This window comes from Parasteatoda tepidariorum, chromosome 5, assembly GCF_982258835.1.
Source record: "Parasteatoda tepidariorum strain Cologne lab strain chromosome 5, Ptep-v5.0, whole genome shotgun sequence".
Lineage (NCBI taxonomy): Eukaryota > Metazoa > Arthropoda > Arachnida > Araneae > Theridiidae > Parasteatoda > Parasteatoda tepidariorum.
The window spans coordinates 111218579-111241633 of record NC_141759.1 but is presented as its reverse complement, the minus strand read 5'-3'; the positions used below and the strand labels follow the sequence as shown (position 1 = coordinate 111241633).

Below are 23055 nucleotides of genomic sequence, written 5' to 3'. Positions count from 1 at the left end.
CCCCTGCTTCGGCAGCGAAGTCGAGCACTTTACGATAGAGCAGTTTAACGAGGACCGATACCGCTCCCCCTCGGTCTCTATGCAGGCTGATCAAAGTGGTCACCCACTCGCTCACTGACCGTAGCGAGTGATGCTGGACTTCGACTGGGAATCGTGTCTTTGCGTAACATTAACTTTTTACGGTCGTTAATCAAACCCCCTATTCTTCACCATTATTCAAGCCTGCTGTCATTTGTTCAGCATGTAACTGTTCTATTAAGATACTTGGGACTCCAAAATAAATTGAATTAAGAGAAACGAACACAGCGTTTATTTCTTACGGACAGCATATCAGAGAATAAAAATATAAGAAATTATTGGCCTCAGCGCCATCTATGGATATTAATTTAAATCGTAGCCATTATTTAACAATCTGGTTTTTGAACTGTTTACCTGTGGAATGGTTTTCTAACTTACGTTACGTTTTTAGTACAGTAGGGAACCGATTATCCGGAACGATCGGGACCATCGCTATTCCGGATAACTGATTTTTCCGGTTTTCTGAATCACTACAAAAAGCAGTTTTTTTTATTGTTAAATCCAACTAAAAAAAAAAAAAAATTATGGAAATAATCTTAAAAAGAGGAAAAAACAATGAAGTAATACACTAATGATTATTTCCAAAGTGATGGTAAGGTAAACATCCTTCAAAAAAGAAAGAAAAATCCTAAAATCTTATGAGGAAAAAAAATATCTTTTAAAAAAAATGGCGGGAAAATTTCTCGAATTTCGTTCCGGTTTTTTGGTTTTCCGGTTTTCTGATTTCCGGATAACGGGTTCTGTACTGTATATGTTTTTAGAAACTTTGACGCCCATCCAATGACTTGATATTACAGCTCTCTAGCAAACCGAAAAATTATAAAAAAAATCATTAAAGTGTCCGTTAAATGACCCCCACAAAAGCAGTACATAATATTAATTATACTGCAGAGGATCACAATGCTTATGACCGAAGTAGACAATGGTTCACATTAAGTGTATGCCAAAAAGAATATTGTAAACCCGACTCATGCCATGTTTGCATCATTATCGATTATAGCGACACCTGTGCTAACAAAATAAAAAAGTATAGTTTTTTAGTACAGGTATATTTTTTTAGAAATCTATCTTCTATATTAATCTCTATCTATTGTTTATTTGGACTATGGGCATTCATTCCTCACCACTGCTTTATAATTATTTTTAATAGCTTGTTTTGAGGTGATTATTTGGTCGACACTTTAATATTTTTTTAATTTTTTGGTGCAATTGAATACTTTGTTACTGATACCAAGTCAAAGCCTAAGTGTCAACATTTTGAAATACATATATATATGCTAGGAAATATGTATAACATATTTTTTAAAAAAATATTACTGGTAGGCGTCACTGGAATCGATAATAATGCAAATATGATAATGGGTGGTTTAAAAAATGCTATGCCACCTACATTTAATGTATACTACTTCGGTGCATTGCTCTTCTTTGTTTTCTCATTTATTATTAATAGCTGCCTTTGAAATGGTCATTTGGCTAACACTTTAATATTTTATAATTATTTGGTTCAAATGAGAGCTTTGATGCTGATACGAAATCAAAGGAATTTTATACTGTTTCTGCAACAGATGTAGCATGTAATAAATTTCAACAAGTTTTGTATAATTTTTTGTTTTTTATGTCATGCCATATAATTAGCACAGCTGTCGCTATAATCTATAATAATGCAGATATTGATATAAGTTGGAGTAAAAAATTCTGTGTTGCCTACATTTAACTACCAGTTGCTTGGTTTCCGACATATAACAAGCTTTTCATGATATTTTTCCGCGAATTTTTAATGGAACCATACCTTCTACATCTAATTTGTAACTGTGTCACATTGTTGGACCCTTTTTTTTTTTGTCTAAATGAATTCCCTTTCGTATGGTATTGTATTACTTAATAATCTAATCCCTGATTGAGTTACTGAAAACTGGATCAATTAACTGGAAACTGAATCAATATTAAATTATCAAATATTGCCTAAATCACAATAAATTATATGTTCATAACCTTTATCCTATGGTTAACACATATCGTTATTTCTGCAAGAACACATAGTTTCAAAAAGAATGTGCTTATGTTAAAATTAAGTAAAATACACTTTTTAAAAACAAGAATTATGCATTTATTTACAAGTTTTAATGTTTCGAAATGAAACATCTATAACAACAATTCCAGTTCGGAATAACAAATAATATAGGAACATTTTATTTGATGTTTATAAATTTTATACTGTTTTTACAACAATCAATTTATATGATTTTACGAATATATATTATAGCAATAGTAATATATAAAGCATGATAGCAATAATAATCTGTACAAAAAAAATCAAGAAATGGATTTAAATTTTTTAGGTCTGCAGGCATTTAAATAAATACTGAAAAAATTTTCATTTAAAAAAGATTATTTCTTTCAAAAATTAGATATAATAAAGTAAAACGAAATTATTACATAGCATTTTAGTTTTATTTTTTCAAACAATTTTGTATTTTAATAAATACTTTTTTAAGAAATTTGTATTTTTATTTTAAATAAGAAGTTCAAACAATTTGAATATTTATGTTTTTTAAAAAAATGCACTTTTAATATTTCAAATAAAACAAAGAATTGGAATAGCAACAAGTTAGGGATTTAAATAAAATTGTTATAATTTCTTATTTACAGTATTTTTTTAAAAAATTTTATCCTAGTAAAGGTGGCCTAAATAATTGGATTATGCAACATCATTACATTCAACAACATTATTGCAAGATATCACTTTATTTTGAAAAATATTAAATTAAATATCAATTAAATCAAAATAAATTATATATTTATAGCTTTTATTCTACGTTTAACACATTTCTTCAAGCACCCACATAGTTTCAAAGAGAATGTGCTCATGTTAAGTAAAATACATTTTTTAAAAGCAAGAATTATGCATTTATTTACAAGTTTCAATGTTTCGAAATGAAACATCCATAACAACAATTCCAGTTCTGAATAACAAATATAGGAACAATTTATTTGATGTTTATAAATTATATACTGTTTCTGAAACAATCAATTTATATGATTTTATCATTATAGCAATAACAATCTGCACAAAAATGAAGAAATGATATTAAATTTTTCAGGTCTGCAGGCAATTAAATAAATACTGAAAAAATTTTGATTTTAAAGAAATTAATTCTTTCAAAACTTAGATATAATAAAATAAAACGAAATCATTAATTGTATTTTAGTTTTGTTTTTTCAAACAATTTTGTATTGTAATGATTATTTTTTTAAGAAATTTGTATTATTAATTTAATTAAAAATTCGACCATGTTAAATATTCATATATTTAAAAAAATACACGTTAAATACTTAATATGAAATAAAAAATTGGAATTACACGAGAAAACATTTAGAGAGATTTAAATTGAAATAATTATAATTTTTTATCTACAATATTTTAAAAAATTTACTATACTGAAAGTAACTTAAATAAATGGATTATGCAACATTTAAGTCATAACATCCAGCATATATTGCTGACAACAGATGAGATAAATTTATTTTTAACAAAATATTAAAGGGGGTAAATAATTTAAGTTTTGGTTATGTATTGGAAATACTTTAAATAATTAAAAAATCTTGTGGCAGGAAGTTGTTCATTCTCAATTTATTAAATAATCAAACTGTCTTCTAAATTAAACTTAACTAATCTTTCTAAATTAAACTTAATCGCATATAGGATAATTGAATAATCCTCTTATAAGAATAAAATTTAATGGAACAAAGCCATTTTGTATGAAACTGATGTTAAACTTCCCCGTTTAAACGATATTTGTTGTATTTTGTCCCCGCGCATAAAAAAAGTACTGAAAATAATTTTTTTTAATTTATGACCAGCTAAAATGGAATTTCGTTTTTAAGTTAAGATAAGGAAGCAATGAGTGATCATTTCAATAGAAGCTCCCTGTTCATCTAAAGAGTCGTTAGAGGGTAAAATTGAAAAATTAATCAAATCTCGCTGCTTGTTATACGTCGAAGTATCCTACTTATTTAACTCGCACATCATTTAGAAATGTAAAAAAAGAGGTGCAGAATATTTTGTGGTCAAGACTTGTGGTCTCCTCGTCGAGCTTTGAAACACACTAGTACAGGGATGGCGAACCAATGGCACGCGTGCCATTTATGGCACCCGACGCAATATTTTGGGCACGCCACCGATCACATTTGTTATTACACTACGAATTGTTATTACACAAATGTTATTACACTATGAAGCATATGTAACAATTAAATTAAAATTCACAAAAAACACACAAAATAATAAACAACTATTAATAGAAAAATCAACAATTAACGCTAAAAAAAACAATTGATTACCATAAAAAACAAGCTAACAATAAATATCTAGCAAAGGAAAATTAACAGTCCTACTTAAACTAACATCTTACTACTTAATCTAAGTTATTTGTCATCTAATCCATAACAACAGAAATCACACTGATGTTACTTTAAGTTGAATTACACGTATAACTGAGACATTGTAAAATATATTTATTTTCACTGTAAATAAAGAGTTTTGAGTTGATAGTATTTAGTATTATTATTTTCCCAATAATCACGAAGTCAAAATTATTTGACGGCACGTCTATGACCTCATTAAATAATTTTTTAGAAAAAATGGCACGTTGGTGTATAAAGGTTCGCCACCCCTGCACTAGTATATGTACATTGTGTCCTTCTCTTAAGTGGAATAATCATTGCTTAATCCAGTGAATAATGGTTCCAAGTTATGCGCGAAAAGGAATAATTTGAATTAATCGAAGAAATAAGCAATGAATTTTGGAAACAAAAAATCTCTTGACACTTAAAAAAAAGGGGGGGGGGGAGAAAGCCTCTAACAGCTCTATAGTTTCTAATAAAATTATTTTCTGTATAACTTTTAGTAAATTGCTTTTTTTTAGGCTTACTATCACTCCTTGGATTCAGAAATTTTAAAGAATCAGATCCCCCCAACCCCACAATTAATTTTTTCATAAAAAAAAATTTGTTTTTTAATATTTAAAAAAAAAAAAATTGTTTTCTTCAAGCTAGTCTTCTCATTTATTTTTTTTCATAATGAACAATTGAACAATACATAAATAATTCGAGTATTCAAAATCTTTAGATAAGAAATGTAATGCGTTTTCTTAGAAACTTTGGCAAATACACTCTTTGTTTAAACCAATTGAAGCACGCTTCAATATTATTAATGCTTACAGTCAAACTATGACGAATTTCGTTTTAATCTTTTGGATTATGATTCTTAAAACAGTAAAGAACATAATTAGATGGAAAAAAATCTATTTTTCCGACTAACCTAGGTGTATATGAGGTATTCCGACCTTGAATAATTTTTATACTTATTTTTTTTTTCAATTTTGGGTAAGGGAGGGCTCATGACCACTATGACCCCTCTGCTGGATTCGCCACTGGTTCCTTGCAGCGCATGTGACGCTTCGTGGTAATTAGAAAGTATCGAAACATCAAGAAAATATGCTGTAGTACATACAAATCTACTCAATATTTCCCACCATATGACCCTGCCAATCACCCAAATCATAGCGACTCGATACACCAAACAGAACACTGCTGGCCAACCTTCAAAAAGAAGAGAATACTTAAAAGAATCCTGAATAAGAAACTAATCCTTGTTCGGGAACTGAGGCGGATAGACACAGACAGAGACGGGTGGGACATTTTCCGACCCAAAAGTCAATAACAATTGACACGGCACCAGAATTTCCACATTCCAGTTTCTCGCGACAAATTAGACGACGTTTGTGGGTAAATACCTTATTGCAATATAAAAACATAAAAAAAAAAAAGACTTCATGACGGCCGTAAATAAAATTCTGCCTCTAAAAAAAAAAAATAATGAATATAAAAAAAAAAGAAAGCAAGTATACAGTGAATACAGCAAAATGGAGATTAACCATGAATTTTGATGGTCAATTACAGTGTTGCAAACGATCAGGAGTACGATAGACTTGTTCGTGTAGCACCAGTTAGGATAGAGCCGAGGTCTCTAACATCTGCAGTCGGATGCTCTAAACACCTTAGAAAAAAATCTGTAAACACTTTATTATGGTGTTTAGGACATACGGTTACAAACCAAAAATTCCCAGATTTTATCTCAACCAGCCTCTTACGAATATCTATCTTGTACTCCTCCACAAACCAATTACCTGAAATTTAGAGGGAAAAAATCTTCTAAAAACAAAATAATTTTTTCAAAGACGGTCAGAAAAATAGAGATTCACTCGTGTGTTTGATCCTAACATATGCATATACGTAAAATAACCTAACACGTGTATGCCTAAACAGGCATACGACAAACTCACAACAGGTGAACTCACAATGAATAAGTCATATTTAACTTACGCTTGACATGGCTGTTTTACAACAGTAGGAATAAAGTACTTAATGGAAAAATTCTTTATGTCACAGGCATTCAAAAAAGATTTTTTTTTCTGAGCGCTTAACATTTTACAGAGCAATTTGCAAAAAAAATTCCAAATATTTAAAAAAGAAAAAAAAAAAAAAAAAAAAAAAAAAAAATTGAGCTAAGAAATCACGTTATTTCAAAAGTTTTATCATTAGAAAAATAAAGTAAAATTATAATTTTTAACGTTCTTAATTATAGTTGTTAACATTTAACATTTTTTCAGACACTTGTGACATAAATATGCACTTTTAGATAGTAATAGGTTAAAAGAATATAAGCTTTTATGCATTTTCATCTGAACAGTTTATAATTTGCAGCGTGCATCATTAATAACTTCCGGCATTTCTTTGATTCGACTTGGATAGTTTTTTTAAGAGTTAACATTAATCTACAGACTAAATGTGCTCAATTTCTGTCTGAGCTGAAGTAAAGAGAGATTAACTTTAGAAAAGAAAATTATGAAAATAAAGAAAAATTAATAATGCGTTTTATTTACTGCGCATAAGTTGCATGTGCATCGAACCCATAAAAAAGGTTTAAAAAAACATGGAAAATAAATATTTTTAAATCCCATGATTCGTCTACCACTGAGAAAATTTCACGTCAACATAGTGGTTGGTGCAAACCGGATGCGGAATTCGTATCAACCAGCCGCCACAGGGATTTGAACCCTAATTGGAACACTCTCGACCCTGGGTCATCGTGGCTCTTTTAAAATATTAAAACTATTTTTAAAAAAATTTAAATGCCAAAAAAGGAAATAAGGAAAAGATATAATCTCGTCGTCAGCTCACACGATTATAACAGATAAATAGAGTGCTTTCTAATATAATATTAAAGGAATTGGAGCGACCTATGCAGTTACTACAGAAGGGGTTTGTAAATTTATATTTTCTGTTCATGACAATGATAAGCTTCTCGCTTGCTTTTTGTCTTCTGAAAGAAAAAAAAATGTATGCTCAATTTCGAGTTGACACGTTTATAACGTATTAAAGTACTTTTATAAAGATGTAATGAATTCTGTTACCTTATGCAGATTTTTTCTAACCAAGAAGTCTCGGGAAGAAAACGACGTGGAGGTGTCATACATCTGATGGGTCTCTGAAAAACATAATATAAGCACTTAATAAAGTCATAAAATGTTTTAAAAAGCCTTGTTCTGCCTGAAAGCTATAAAGTATTAAGTTTATAAATAGTTCTTACACTGATTGACATTATTTTTTAGATCTTTATTTCATAACCGTCGTTGAACAGCTGACCTAATTTTGATACTCTTTGTACCTTTAACTCTTTAGCCTTGCAATTTTGAGTCCAATCCGGAAGACATCCTGGATCCTTCGTGAAGGCGAGTTTCTCACAATACTTGATCCAGGTCATACAATGCTAAGTGGAACAACCCACGCTTGCATTACATGAAGATGAAAATCACGAAAATCTCCCACCGATAGCCTGACGCCAAAGAAATTCTAACCCATGATCCGTCTACCACTAGGGATAACTGATTAGAGATATTAATTAACAATGGCGTGAAAAACATGATGCACTTTCGGTTAATTTGTTTTAAGTAATTAACCCGTATCGGCCTACCGTCAGCCTTTGAAGCGTTTTATCTTTCAGAATGTTGTTCACTTAAATTGATAAACTAAGGAGAAAATTCAAAGTAGTATTTTACGACTTGTGCTTAGGTGACTTTAGGACCGGGTTTCTTAACCTGTGGTTCATGGACTCCTAAGAGGTCCATGAGTCATATTTCGGGGGTTCGCTGACTACTCCTAATTTTTAAAATGTTTGGCAGCCTACCCATTGCTTGTAAAGCGAGCTATGGCAGCTATAATTCCATTTGCTACAGTGAATCTTTGCGAAGCGGGATTTTCCACACTTGTGACAATAAAATCACAATATCGAAATCGATTGAATGTTGAACATGATATGCGAGTTGCTTTGTCGAATACCATCCTCCAATCCAATTTATTAATTAAGGAAAAGCAGCAGCAACCTTCACATTAAAAATTTTGTATACTATTCAAATAATAAAATTACATGTTTTCTGAAATTACATGTTTTCTGTGACTTCTTAATTATACCAAAAAGGTTAAGAAACACTGCTTTAGGAGAATGCTTTGGTGGAACTAAAATCTCAAAAATCTCCAATGCTTAGCCATATGGCAAGGATCAGTCCCATGATCACTCCACCACTGATATTTGACACGAGCACTAAAGTCGGTGTGACCCGGGTGCGGAATTCGCATCGAACAGCCATCGGTGGAATCGGAACCCTCATTGGGATGCGAGCTGTTGTTATTCTTGTTAATTTTTAATCTCATTTCTATAAAAACACATTAGAAACTTAAAATTAATTTATATTTACGACTACTAGGAATCATTTAACTAATATGTTGGATAGATTTTAAAAGGGCATTTATTCATAAATGTTTATGTTCTAGTAAAATAAAATCATTAAAGAAAATGATTAATTTTCAGTTCAAGTGTGATAAATCACATTATAGGTGGGTCAAATGTATACTTAATGAAAAATGGACACAAATTTCAGTGGTAGAAAATTAGTGTGAAACTTTTTCCTGCTTATGGCCAGACAGTAAGCAAACGATGTAAAAAGTACCAAAGGAAATCATTTATGTACTGGCTGAGTCTCAGAGCTATGTAGACATAGTATACAGTAGTAGTATACAGTAGTAGTAGTAGTATAGCAGACATGAAAATGCTCTCATGTAAACTAATCAGTTCCGCGAGGTGCTCTCTTATTACCGTCCTTAAAGATATGAATTGTATTACAATTATCCCCATGACACTTGTCCACTTTACATTAGGGCAAATAGTGCATTAAAGAAACTTACTTCTCTCACGGCTTCCAGACGTATGATGATCGGCGATCTCCTCCTGCAACTAAGAAATTTTTTTTCTTATTTTGGAATTCGTAAATTTATACACTGTTGTAGGAAATATGATACACTGTAAAAAAACTGTTGTAATATCTCTCCGAATATGATCTTTAATAACCCAAAACAAATTATGTGAAGGAGCATTTTATTTCAGGTAAATATCAAATCAAGCATTCATATACAATTGAAACGGTGTAATTTATATCCAAACGCTTTAAATGGAATAAGCTGACATTAAACTCCTGCACTATTACACCATACGAGAATTATTTTCATTTCCGAAAACACCAATATTGGCACTTTTTTAAACGTCGTCAGTTGTTTGTTAATCTAGAATAAGATGACGGAACTTTTGTAGATGTTTTCTCCGCTGCAATTCATTACATAAAAACAAAAGTTTGCCGTTAAAATATGTGTGTATGTATTTAGTTGGATAATAAGGATAATAATATTTCGATTATTAAATATTTGTGAACTTAATGATTTTATAATGCATACTTTCTATCTGTTAAGTTATATTCTTTTAATATTTATAATTCTTTTTAATATTTTCACCGAGATACAATGCATGTTAGATTTACGTACTTATTTTATTTTCAGAATTAGTGTAGGCAGGGTTAATGATTTTCAGTTTATATTTTATAGTAAAAATAACTTCACTGATTTTCATGTGTATCTTAACTTACTGTTGGTGTTTCTAATTATATATAAATGTTTACACTTTTATACAATTTTGAAAACATCTTATCAACTTTATACCATTTTAATTCCAGCTTTCTGCATGTACTTATACTTTTTGTCTGATTTTATGCATTCCTTTTATCTGATTCCATTCATCTACTTATAATGTTTTATCTGTTCAGGACAAGTGAAGCTTAGCATGCACTTTGCCTTTTGAACTGTTTTACGGTATTGTTCGGCGCAGCATGTTCTTTTACAGATTCTGTGCCACTAAACCTTACATTCAATTTAATTCAAATCTTGCTACATCAAAAACAATCCCAGAAGCTACTTAGCTCCAAATTGGGTAAAACAGGCGTTTCACTACCCTTTGTTCTACTCTAATTTAATCTAAAATAATCATCACCTTTTTTATGTGTTGAGATACACTAAAGGTTTTTACTGTGTATGAATTGAAACAATAGATGTCAACATCAAAATCACTAAAAATGTGAACATAATTACATAATTGAGAAAGCATTTTTTTAACATGGTCTAAATATTGAAAAATAAATAAATAAATGAAGGTCAGAATGTTGAATGGAGAAAAAGTCATTAGTATCGTACAAATGCATTGGCTATTTTATCTAAATGCTTAATTTATAAAATACGTATATAAGTATTAATCTAGCAAATTACATTAAGTTTATAGATAAACAAAACGAAAGAAAAGAACATTAACAGGGTGCGTAGCCAAATCTTTGAATCAAAAATAAGCACTTTTTAAAAACTTTTCAAACACTTTACAAAAGTTTTCAAGCATTCAAAAAACTCATATTCAATCAATGATATTATTGAAAAACAAAAACTTTTTATCAACAGTTTTAGCGTTAAAAAAAAAAGAAAGAAACGGGCGTAAATCGAAACAATCAGTACTTTCCCACATCACCGAGTGAATTCAACTTGACCCTGAACTCAGAACAAAAGTACCCTTACCCCCTACGTCAAAAAAGTGTTAGAAGTAAAATAAAATAAACAAGAACAAAATTAAAATAAATTAAAAAGAAAAACATTTCATATGGATCTGATATTCTCTATCCGAATTAGAGCACTCGGGTTTCGGTTTCAAATGTGCGCGCATGCGCAAGTCATAACGTGGGTACGACATGAAGTCCGCGTGAATGATTACGTAGCAAACTCCCCATTTTTCGTGAAATGCATGGGATCCACCAGATGTCACTGAAAGGGGAAAAAAAATTCGAAAAAAAGGCACTTTTTAAAAACGCCAGCTGAAAAAAGCACCTTTAAAAGCTTTTAAAAACGAAATCCCCAAAAAAGCTCCTTTAAGTACTTTTTACAAACGCTACGCACCCTGATTAATACTCACACTACGGACACCTCTTCATCTTCATCAATTTGCAACTGAGTGAACATTGATTAACATATTGAGGTTATTTATCTACACTAGTGGACAAATTTAAGAGATGGAAAGCATTTTCGCGCATTCATTCGCACATGCAAGATACCCGCACACCGCTCCATGTGTTTGACAATGGTTCCGTGAATGCCTAGAGATACAGACAGGAGGTCCTAGAGCCCTATGTGCGTCTTTTCAGGCGCGCTGTTGGCCCTGAGTTCATTTTTATGGACGACAATGAGCGACCACATAGGGCTCTCATGGTTGATGAGTATCTGGAAAGCGAGGATATTCAACGAATGGATTGGCCAGCCGAATCCCCTGACCTGATTCCTATTGAACATGCTTGGGACGCTCTTGGGAGAGCTATTGCGATGCGCCAACCTCCCCCCAGAACCATTCTGGAGTTAAAAATTGTTTTGGTGGAAGAATGGGAGGGTCTTCCACAAGTCCTCCTTAACTCCCTTATTAGCAGCATGCATACTCGTTGTGCATGCTGTCTGTCTGTCAGGGGTGACCATACACCATACTAGAGGCAACACACACTATACAAGCCTCACTTTTATTGTCATCTTTTATCCTTAAGTTCAGACTACATTGGATTTATTGGCAATAGGTCTTACCAGTGAATGGCACTTTCATTTTTGTTTTGCATACTTTATTATCATGGAATAAGCTATATCCATACCAAATTTCATTTATTTATATTCAGTATTTTTTTAATATATTTGGGAAAATGTCTTCCATCTCTTAATTTTGTCCACTAGTGGAATTAGCCGAAATTAGCATGTAAAATTATAGGATTATAGTTAAATAACAGAAAAAAGTTTGCTTTAGTTTGATTTTTGATTTTTTTTTATCGAAAGCGAAGAAACATTCTGGTGACAGGACTAGTCATACCAGATCACTTATTGGCAATTAGAAAATGCAAAATCATTGCCAAAATAGTAGCAAAAGTGGTGAATATTACTATGTAATTTTTAAAATTTAAGAAAAAACGAACTAAGAGTCAGAAAGGTTTTTAACACACATTGTCATTTTTCTTCTGAGAAACTCAGAAAAGTTCACTTAACTTTGTATTTATCTCGTAAACTTAAATATTATGATGTTCCTCCACATTATAATACATGAAATAACGTTGGTAGCAGAAAAGTGAAGCAGCACATTGAATTTATACAAACATTTTATTTGTTTTTTCATAATTAAAAATGACTATTTACTAGCAACCGTGGAACTTTTTTCTAAGAACATTTTTTCTTTCATACAAATGTTTTTACAGCAAACAATCCTACTTAGTTTCTAATAACTGTTGTTAAGAAAACTTTGATTTGTCTTCCACATCATGTTTAACTATTCAATGATAGACATGTTTATAATTCACTATCCGCCTACGGTCAATAAATTCACCACTTTGAGGTTCCACGTTGGTAACTGCTGTATTTGACAGCAACGTTTCACGGTTTAATAGTGAAAGAGCCAGAATCGGCTACTCTGCGCCAAACAGACATTATAATTGTAGGTGTGTATATATATAACGTTGATAAAATAACTTACTGGTTCAACTGGTTCATCAGGTTGTTCAGCATCAACAGGTTCATCAGCTTGTTGTCCAACTCCAGCATCAACAACATCACCCCTTGACAAATGGATAATTTGGGGAGGTCTGTAGGGTCTGTAACAAAGAGAAAAAAAATAAATTTAAAAATTTCAATTTTTCTTTCATATTATGGGATGCAAGATAGCTTAAAGAGTTAAATAGTAATAAAAATAAATAGAAGTGGTAGAGAGGGGAAAATGTGAGAAGTGGCATCAAACGGATATTTTATAGAGTTGCGAAACATGTAAAGCACATAAATATTAGTTAGCATTCATAGATAAATAGACGAAAGAAGAGAACACTTACGATGGTGGTCTTTGAGCTGTGTCCAAAGAAGCCTGCTGCAACAGAATGAGCATTCATTAACACATTTTCTTATAAAATGATATTTTCGTGTTAGAAATGTTCATTTTTCAATAGAAAAAAAAACATATTTCAGCTAAAAATATCTATCATAATACATTTCATGTAATAATCACATAATATATGGACCTCAATAACGATTAGTATAGAAAGACGTTGTTAAGCACAATATTTCGGCACTGATAACATTAGCTCAATGAAATTTTTAACCAAAGTTAAAATAATCTATTACATGACAGAACAGCATTAATTTTAAAGGTTAAAAAGGTTAAATTTTAAAGGTAAAGGTTATTTTAATTATTTATTTCTTACTGTAAAATATATTTTACTAAAAAAATGGCCTAAGCATTAAAGGTGTAAACAACTATGCAGTAAAAATAGATCAAAATTTCTAAACATCTGAAAACGAAGGTCTTCAATGCTCTTGGCGAAATTGTTGCAAAATCCTATGTATTGTGTTTTGGCAGAAGAAGGAGAAATTTAAACAATGCTATTTGAACAAATGAAGCTGATTCGAGGCTGTTTTAATACTTAGCTTAATTAGATCAAACACAAGATGATTAGATTAATAGTTTAGAATTTACAACCAAACATGAAAAAATTACATATTTTTAATTTGTACCTTTATGCGGATCTGACTTTACTATTTAGACCAGCGACGCACAGTTTTCTAAGAAATTTCTCGCGTTAAATCTAAGATCAATTGAGAGTCAATTGGACAAGTTGTTCAAAAGTTGAAAAGAATTTCATACACGAAACATACCATTTTGGTTAATTTTTTATTTACGCTTATAACATTGTATACGCATCTGATATCTACTAGTTATTGGAAAATAAGAAATTCGTTAACTGTGTTTTGTTAATTCATTTATTATTATTTTTTTACGCTGAACTGAAGGAAATTGAACCCCGTTAAATCTATAAGATAAATAACTTAAAAGTTATAACAGTTTTTTTTTAATACAAAACATTGCATTTTATCCAGTAGTTTTGCATATGGAAAATTTTTTAAAAACAAACAAACTTGTAGCTGATGAACTGTTAGCTCTTTTAACTCTTGTTTGGTATCATACGACTCGAAGAGCTACGTCAGAAATAACACGGCAATTGCTCAATAGCTCTCTTATACCCTTCCTTACTCTAACCAACTACAGTCAATTTTTTTTTTAAATATATATAATTGAGTACTAAATGATAAGAAATCTACTTATAGTGAGATAAGGGTTGTATCGATGAGTTCCACACTTAATAATGCTGAATTTGCCATTCTCACCTCCTTTGATTCTATGGGAAAGAAAAATTAGAAATTACGTTATTTAGTGCGAAAAAAAAGTATTTTTAAAAATTAGGAGTCAGATGTTCCGCATACAAAGGTATAAGTAAACATAAGGGGTTTTGATACGCGCGCGCGCACTCACACACATACATAGAATATAAATATACTTTTCCCTTCCTTTTCTTATGTTTCTCTCTGGCTACTTCATACGAATAAGAAATCTTAATATTAAGTCTTAAGAAATGTGGGTGCGAAGAATTGGATTCAAAATTGTTAAAAAACCGAACTTTAGTTGACGGTTTATTTTAAAAAAATAAATAAACAGTAACTCTTTTCAATGATAAAAATTGTAAAAAAAAAATTGGCATAATTACTTTAAAAATAAAGGAAATTGAATATGAAAATTACTAACTTTGTGAACGCAATTGATGAAGTTCGTTATCCGTATCTGCCTCATCTTCTTGATGTATAAAGAGGCCTGTTGGGGTTGATTCTGGTGTAGAAGATGGTTCAATATTAGAGGACGATTCCTCAGGATGGTTCTTCAAACCAAAGGATGCAGACTCCCTTGGAATGGAAACCTCGGAAGTTTGAATTCCAGTGCTGGTTTTCATGCTACAAGCCAAAAATCAACAAGCGATCAAATGATTGGTTATTATATTGAAATATATTTTATTTTAAAAGTGAAATGTTCCCCAAGCTTGCTTCCCTTATTTATTTTTTCTAGTTAAAGGTGGTCATTTTGTCATATTTTTACTAGGTAAGAATCAGTGCCGATGGAGGGCGTTTTCATGCTCCGGGTGATACTGAAAATGACGCCATGAAAACTAAATTACAATTTTGGAGAAAAAAAAATTTGACTTCCCTTTAAAAAAAAAGTAAAAACTTGCCGGTATAGAAAATTGTTTTTCTTATTCTACATCTAGTTTATTAACCCAAAATAATCATTTAGGGAACATAAGAACATGATAAATAACAATTAACGCATTCAAATTCTGAAGGGGAAAAAATCATTAGTTTAATTAAGACGACATCATCACAAACATTCCAGAATATTTACTACTGGCAAAGTATTTAACACGTATAATCTTATGATACACAAATACATAAACATTAAAATTAAAACAGTTTTATAGATTCTACAAAATTAATTATCTGTGTGGTTTTATTCTTGATTAAAATTATTGTATTTTGCATTCAATGCGTCATCATTTTGTTGAAAAATTTTTTTTAAAAAAAATGAAAAATTGTTGCCGCTGACTTCCGTGAAACAATTTGTGGGTTCATGTACAACTCATTAAATGATTGGACTAAAATGCCCTTCAAATACATAAACAAATTCACAGCTGCTGACTATTTAATACACCTTATATTGACTGATTCCTTACATTCGTCATTCTTACTTCATTCATCATAACAGTTCTCATTACGAAGCGAACTTACAATAAAATATTTGGGAAGAATACTATCAGAAATGTAACCTTCAAAGTAAATTAAGAATGATCTCGTAAAACTGTATTAACGAAAGAATGAACGGTCGTTACAGTAATAGGAAAATATCAATTGATTATACTGGGAGTTAAAGAGACGTTTACATAAATATTACTGCTAATTACGTGAAGAATTGCGTCTTACGTGATTCTTTCGCAAATTTGATTCTTTTGGTTTGGCGGATTTTCGCCTTTTTAAATGTTTGGAACCTCGCCGGAATCTGCTAACATTTGGATTCTTATTCACTCGATATCAAGCATTGATTTTCGTATTTACCCGATTTAAAATCTACGCGCTGCGATTCGTATTCACGTTATTTAAAAATCCAATATCACGATTTACATTTACGCGCTTTTAAAATCCACTATTGCGATTTGTATTCACGCAATTTAGTGATTATGCTAAGTGATTCGTATTTGGGTTATTTAAAACTTTAATATCGCGATTGATATTCACGTAATTATAAAATCCAATATCGTGATTCCGGTAAGAAGTAAGTTTCTCCTAGAATATCAGCGTTTTCCTCTTTTTCAAAATATATTTTGAGCTGCTTCAACATGGAATCGTTTGCATTGCATCTGAGGAAAATATAGAAAGCTCAGAATTATTTAAGACGGTCTTTTGGAGATAACAGGCAAATCTGGCATCCTTGAAACATACTTTCCTGGCCGAACATTTGTGATGCAATCTTTGTATTTTTAAACCGTGAAGAAGACCTTCATATCTTGGAATTCCTCTCTATGCTTTCTACATTTGAAATGAGGATAAGATGCTATTTTATAATGTGCACTTCAGGTTACTGATGCGGACGGCATATTTCCATGGATGTTCTTTTAAACCTTCAGGTCATTATGGTCTACAGAATGTAGTACGAGATTAAGGTAGGGGATTGTTCAAGACTACCGGAGGTAGGTGGGCGGGGGAGGGGGTCCGCAGGAAAATGCTGTCACTTATTCAAGATACAAATTGTTCTGCAGGACTTCGTTTGTTCTGCGACGTACGTCACAGCTTTAGGCACTTTCTGCTTCTGGGCTCCCGGCGAAGAGTAATTAAAAATAAAACTTCACACTATACTACATATTGTTTTGAATCATTTTCACGCTTCTTTATTTTGGTCATTTATTTAAATGTGTAATAAAAGGGATCAGCTCAGAAAAATTAGTTAAAATTGTTTGAATTGCGGATATAGTGAACTCTTGCGTCCATAGTGCACCGAAATGGTCCCTTGAGCTGGGTTCGACTGATTTTACATTATATATATATATATCGTTTCTTTCTTTTTTTTCTTAAGCGTATCTTACTTTCCAACATTTCAGAATATTTCTCACCTGCATTTGTTTGTCAGCAAAAGTCTTTCATAGGCATGGATTTTCGCCTGGAGCTCCATAACTTCTTTTTGATGGTCGATCTCCATTTTCTTCATCCGTTCTATCAGTGAAGCTTCCTAAAAAACAAACCCTTTTGAATAAAAACCTCTTTAATTTACAGAACAAAAATGGAAAGATGTCATGCCATAATTTGATTCCAAACCATAATAAACATATTAAAATATATTAAAATTCATTAAACAGAAAATAAAATGCATTTACCCTTTCATTGACTGTTCTTCTACTTTCCAAAATTGCGTAGCGGCTGCTACTTCTGCGAACAAAGCTCTGTAAAAGAAGAACATTTATTTGACTCAACTACCAGTTACAGAAAACATTTAATAAAATAAAAAATCTATTATGCTCAAATTTAAGTTGAAATTTAGCTCAATTAAAAGGAAAATTAATTTATTATTGGGTCTTTAAATTGAAGATGCAGTAAAGAGATAAATTGTTAAATTGTTTAATTTGTTGACAATAAAAAAACTCTTTTTTAAAAAGACTTTCCTAAAAAGTGTATTAGTTATAATGGTTAGAATAAAAAGTACTAGTAGTAATAGTAAAAAAGTAATAGTTTTTTTAACTTTTCATGTAAGAAGCTTAGTGCTGTGGGGTAGGCAGAGAGCCCAAAAGCGAGAATAAAATCTCGAAATTCGCATGCTCCGACAACACGCTGACGTAAAATATCCTCAGTGGTATACAGATCATGGGTTCGAGTCCCCTTGCCATCAGGCTAACCGTGGAAGGTTTTCATGATTTTCCTCTCCATATAACGCAAATGCGGATTAGCTTCATCAAAAAGTCCTTCACGAAGGCAAATTTCTCCTGTTTTCTGGATTGCGTTGAAAATTACAAGGCTATGGAGTTGAACATTAGTAGTCGTAAACCCAAGCAATTCTGTTCAATGTCGGTTATAAAATAAAATTGCTGCACATGAGCCTTGGTGGCTTAGAGGATATATTTTCAATGACTTCCTATGATGGAACTCTCTAAGCTTCCTGTAGAGAATTGGGTGTCTATATTTTGTAATAATAATCGTAGACAAAAATGATTCTCGGGCCAATATTAAAAGCCATTCTAGGACCAATATCAGAAAATCTAGACATCCCAATATTGGTCTCATAAGAGCCCCACGTTGATCCAATTTTGAATGCAAAATTGTTGTTAGAAATGTTGCATGTAAATAAGTATACAAAATAATACAATCTGCATTGTATTATGAAATCTTCAGTCGTATTTACTTGTAATTTTATTATTTGCAGTCATGTTACAAGTAATCATGATGACGTAAGAAATGAGTACTGCATAGATGCGTGCATACACGATTACAGTTGTAGTCAAAGTTTTGCGATCAATTAATATACTCTATTACATTTTTTCCAAGCTCTGTTAAAAGTTGTTCCTATTCATTAAGACTGCATCACAGCGTGTTAAAATACGATGATTAAATCAAAAGTTATTGTGTTCCAATTTTTTTTTATCTTGCGTACTGTATAGTAAATATATTTTTAAAGTTATTCAATAATTATGTTTAAAAGTAGTAGTGTTTCTAAATTACCTTGTAGTGATTATTTATGGATATTAAAACTGAATTTTTTATATATGGGTATTAAAAGCACAATTTTTTTTAAAGCTGCGTTATGGAATTAGATACGGCACCAAAACAGGGCCCATAGCCTAATATAGTGAAAGGGTTTATGAGCTGCGTCCGTTTTCGTAAAAACACATATTAAGCAGCTCCCATTTTTATATAGATGCCGTTCAAGCGGCGTCTCTTTTTCGTAAAGACGCATTTTAAGCGGCTCCCATTTTCGTAAAAAGCGCATATCAAGCTGCATAAACACGCATTTTGAGATTTGTTCGTTTTCATAATCATGCATTCAGAAATATGTCTATTTCTGCAAACACGCGATTTGAGCTATGTCCAGATTCAAGAACTTACCGACTATGTGCTTTGATTTCCTTCTATTAACAACGATTTTATATTTTTTATTTTGGCAACAAGTCCAGTAAACAAAGTTTTGGATCGATATCCAGTGACGACAATTTGTAAATGTTTTGGGGTTTACCCAGAATCCAAGTTTTATGATTAGTGTTCATGTTAAAGTATTATTGATAATTATTGAAAATTCCGTAATGTCATAATAGTGATTATTTCATAAATTCAAATAAATCTCTAAAAATTGTTTTTATATAATGAAATGGATTAAATGAACTTACATTTCCTGGCGATACAGCTCTCTTTCTGAGACGATGTTGAACTTATTCACAAGGTTTCTAAACATGAAAATAACAAATATGATAATTAGCACAATAACAATTGACACATGTTCTTAGTTCCTAGAATAGCTTAAGAAAAATTAACGCTTAGTACTTCCTACAAATTAAAAAGACTTAATCTTCCTCTAAAACTTCGAAATAGTTTTAATTTAGACGATGAACAAAAATGCTTTTTTCATGGTGAACTAAGTTATTAACTATCATGACATTGATACATTTAAAAAAAAAAAGAATTCAAGCTTATATTGTCAGCATTTTTTGGTCCCTGAGTATCAATGGATTCACGAACGCTGTTTTATGCTATAGCAATGCTTCATTTTTTTTCTTTTGGAATAAATGTATCAACCCAGAAAGCATGTAACGGCAACCGTGTCGGAATTTTCATTGTTACGAAAATGTTTGTACCAAAAACCTTTTTTTTTTTTCAAATAAAGCAAAAATATTTCAAACCTTTCATCATAAAAGGATTAAAAATTATTTTTTTTAAAGCTTTTTTAAAAAGTATTGTCACTTAGATAAAATGGTCTCATAGGTCCATAATGACGTTTTAAATGACGTCACACTAGAGATTGTCCATTAAAATTTCATGAGAAGGTGGAGTTGAGCTGAGCATACAAGACTTTACGAAAAGAAACTTTAAAATTTCCTAGATTTAAGATTATTTTCATCTTGAGACTAACTCTATTAAAGGATTTTTTTCACGTTGAAAAACCCTAAGACAACCTCAAAATAAGGTTTTTATATACATAGAAGGTTGTGTTTTGGATTAGGTAGTGTGTAGAACAGAGCAAATTGTCACAGATCTCGTTTGAAGGTTTACAAGTAGACAGCATAACAGATCTTTTTAGGTTTACATTAATTAATTTTTGCTGAGTGAAAATAAACCTCAATTTGCTATCTGGGTATGAATCAGAGACTTGATTATCGAACAGGTGAGCGATTATTGAATAGATAAATATGTCAACGAAAACGAAACGGAAGAAAATCAACACATCAATGAATCAATAAAATAACGAATAAATAAACAAGCGACTAGGAGTTCAAAGAATCATTGATTACTGATTCGCTTCTCAGCGATTCATTATTTCCTTAGTACTCTAATTCAGCAATTCTCAGTTTTATTTTCTTACTAACAATTTGATTCATCTTTACTCGCTTTCATCCCTTCACTGATTCATTAAATTTCTGTTTATTTCCCTTGATGCGTTGATCCATTTTTTAATATGCTCATTTATTTTTGATACATCGATTCACTATTTTTTGTTAATTTAATGATTCATTATCCTCTGATTCATTCATTTATTAATTTGCTCATTCATGGATTTGAAGATCCTTGAATTTCATTCTTAGACTTATTCTACACTTGTTTGGACATTTTATTACATTCCATCTTTCACTGTTACGTGTGAGCTAAAAGTTGCCGAAATAGTATTTTAGTTCGAGTCTTTCCTAACATTTTTAGTAAAAAGGGATAGACAGTGAAAGTGTCGTTAGATGATATTTTACAACTAGAAACAGAAGAAACAGAAATAAAAGTGAGGAGCGAATTAAAATTAACCAGATTTTTATCAGTTTTACCAAACACATCAATTAATGGACAGTTGTAACTCTTGGGCCACACATATCACAACTATCGAAGGACAACTGTAATCAATGAAGTGCTAAAATGTGCAATTATAAACGGTTTTACGTTTTCTGATGCGTACATTTTTGCAGAAAACGAAATCTTTATCCTTCTTATAGACCAATCACCCCATAAATACTTAAGTTAACTATTAAGTTAAATACGATTTCTAAGGTACACATAACAACAAATAAGCGTTTAAACGGGGAAAAGTTTAACATTAGTTTCCTCTAAAATAATTTGGTTTCTAAATTTTATTCGTATTAGCAGGTTATTCGATTAAGTGACTGTACTTGAAACAGATTTCGAAAGAATGAGAAGAGTTTTAAATGTTTTGGAAACAAAAGAGTACCATGCAAGAAACAGTCTGGCCAAAAAAACTGATTGCTGCGGAGTCACAACTGATGTCAAACACAAAGAGATCCACCTAAACATTTGAGACGACAGTTTGCTTAAACAAATCGAAGTAAAATAAGGAAACTAGTATAAGGAGTTGGAAACTAGGTTTCTGTATAATTTAGAAAGCCTCAAGTATTATCTGGATGATATGGAAATAATGTAGCGGTACTTGCTAAAAGGTCCATACTAAGGCATAGGTCCATTTTTTTATGATACACTGGGAGGTATATTTATGGCTGTGAATGACTTAAATGTCTTAAATATGAATCAATTACTATTGATGAATATATTATTCAAAAATATCAATGCAACAAGAAATCGGTAGCTTGGTTAGATTATTTATCAAAACTATACAATTAAACTATACAGCGTGCTTTGAATGGTGGCAAAAAAATGGTGGTGATTTAGTGGAACATTTGTCTTGCAGAAATAAGATTGCAACCGTTACGAAATAAGTTTTACGGAAACGCCGACAACTGAGGAAGTGAAATTAGAAATTTTAAAGACATGAAACTTATTAAGTATGGCGTTTTTTAAAGAGCAACAGTTACGAAATAAGTTTTACGGAAACGCAGACTAAGGAAGTGAAATTAGTTAGTGAAAAGACATAAAATTTACTAAGTAAGGCATTTTTTAAAGAGCAACAAATGAACTCTTTAAAAATTATCTTTGGTTTTTAGAAATGAAATTAGAAACGCATGATAAATTCAATGAAGATAAAGACTTTAAATCTAGTTAAAAAATACAAATTATATGCAAGAATACTGTTATAGATAAATTAGAGATGGAACTTGATGAATTCGATAAAAAAAAAAAAATCAGGTTCCATAAAAGTTTAATTAATTTATGGGTGAGTTTGGACATGTTACGGTTCATATACTACTTCTAAACACCAACCGGCAGTACAAAAGTATAGAGATAAACATATAAAAAGTGGTTTAAACAATAGGGGGGATAGGAAAAAGTTCGAACAAGTTAATAAAAAGTAGGGTTATAAGAAACGTTTCAGGGGTTTGGCAGAAATCCCTGGGTAAAAAAAAAGTTAGTTATGATAGATTTCAAGAAGTATAAGAAAGCATTTGATACTAGAAATATCATTAACTAAATTATTAGAATTTTTTTGAATGTAGAACAATTCCTAACAAGTCAAGGTCG

General features: G+C 31.1%; 1 protein-coding gene across 2 annotated transcripts; it reads right to left on the bottom strand.

The window, feature by feature from the left end:
* Positions 1-6610: 6610 nt before the first annotated feature.
* Positions 6611-17657, bottom strand: LOC147810000 (uncharacterized). 2 transcript variants are annotated; one of them, XM_087164790.1, is made up of 7 exons: positions 17559-17657; positions 15152-15354; positions 13407-13441; positions 13058-13175; positions 9382-9430; positions 7554-7627; positions 6611-7462 (listed from the first exon to the last, which is right to left on the bottom strand). In XM_087164790.1, exons 2-7 carry the CDS (start codon positions 15194-15196, stop codon positions 7412-7414), a joined length of 372 nt encoding a protein of 123 aa, XP_087020916.1. In that variant the 5' UTR covers positions 15197-15354; positions 17559-17657; the 3' UTR covers positions 6611-7411. The 2 variants fall into 2 exon arrangements, 1 of the variants encoding a protein (XP_087020916.1); XR_015434025.1 differs by lacking the exons at positions 6611-7462; positions 7554-7627.
* Between the last annotated feature and the right edge of the window lie 5398 nt (positions 17658-23055).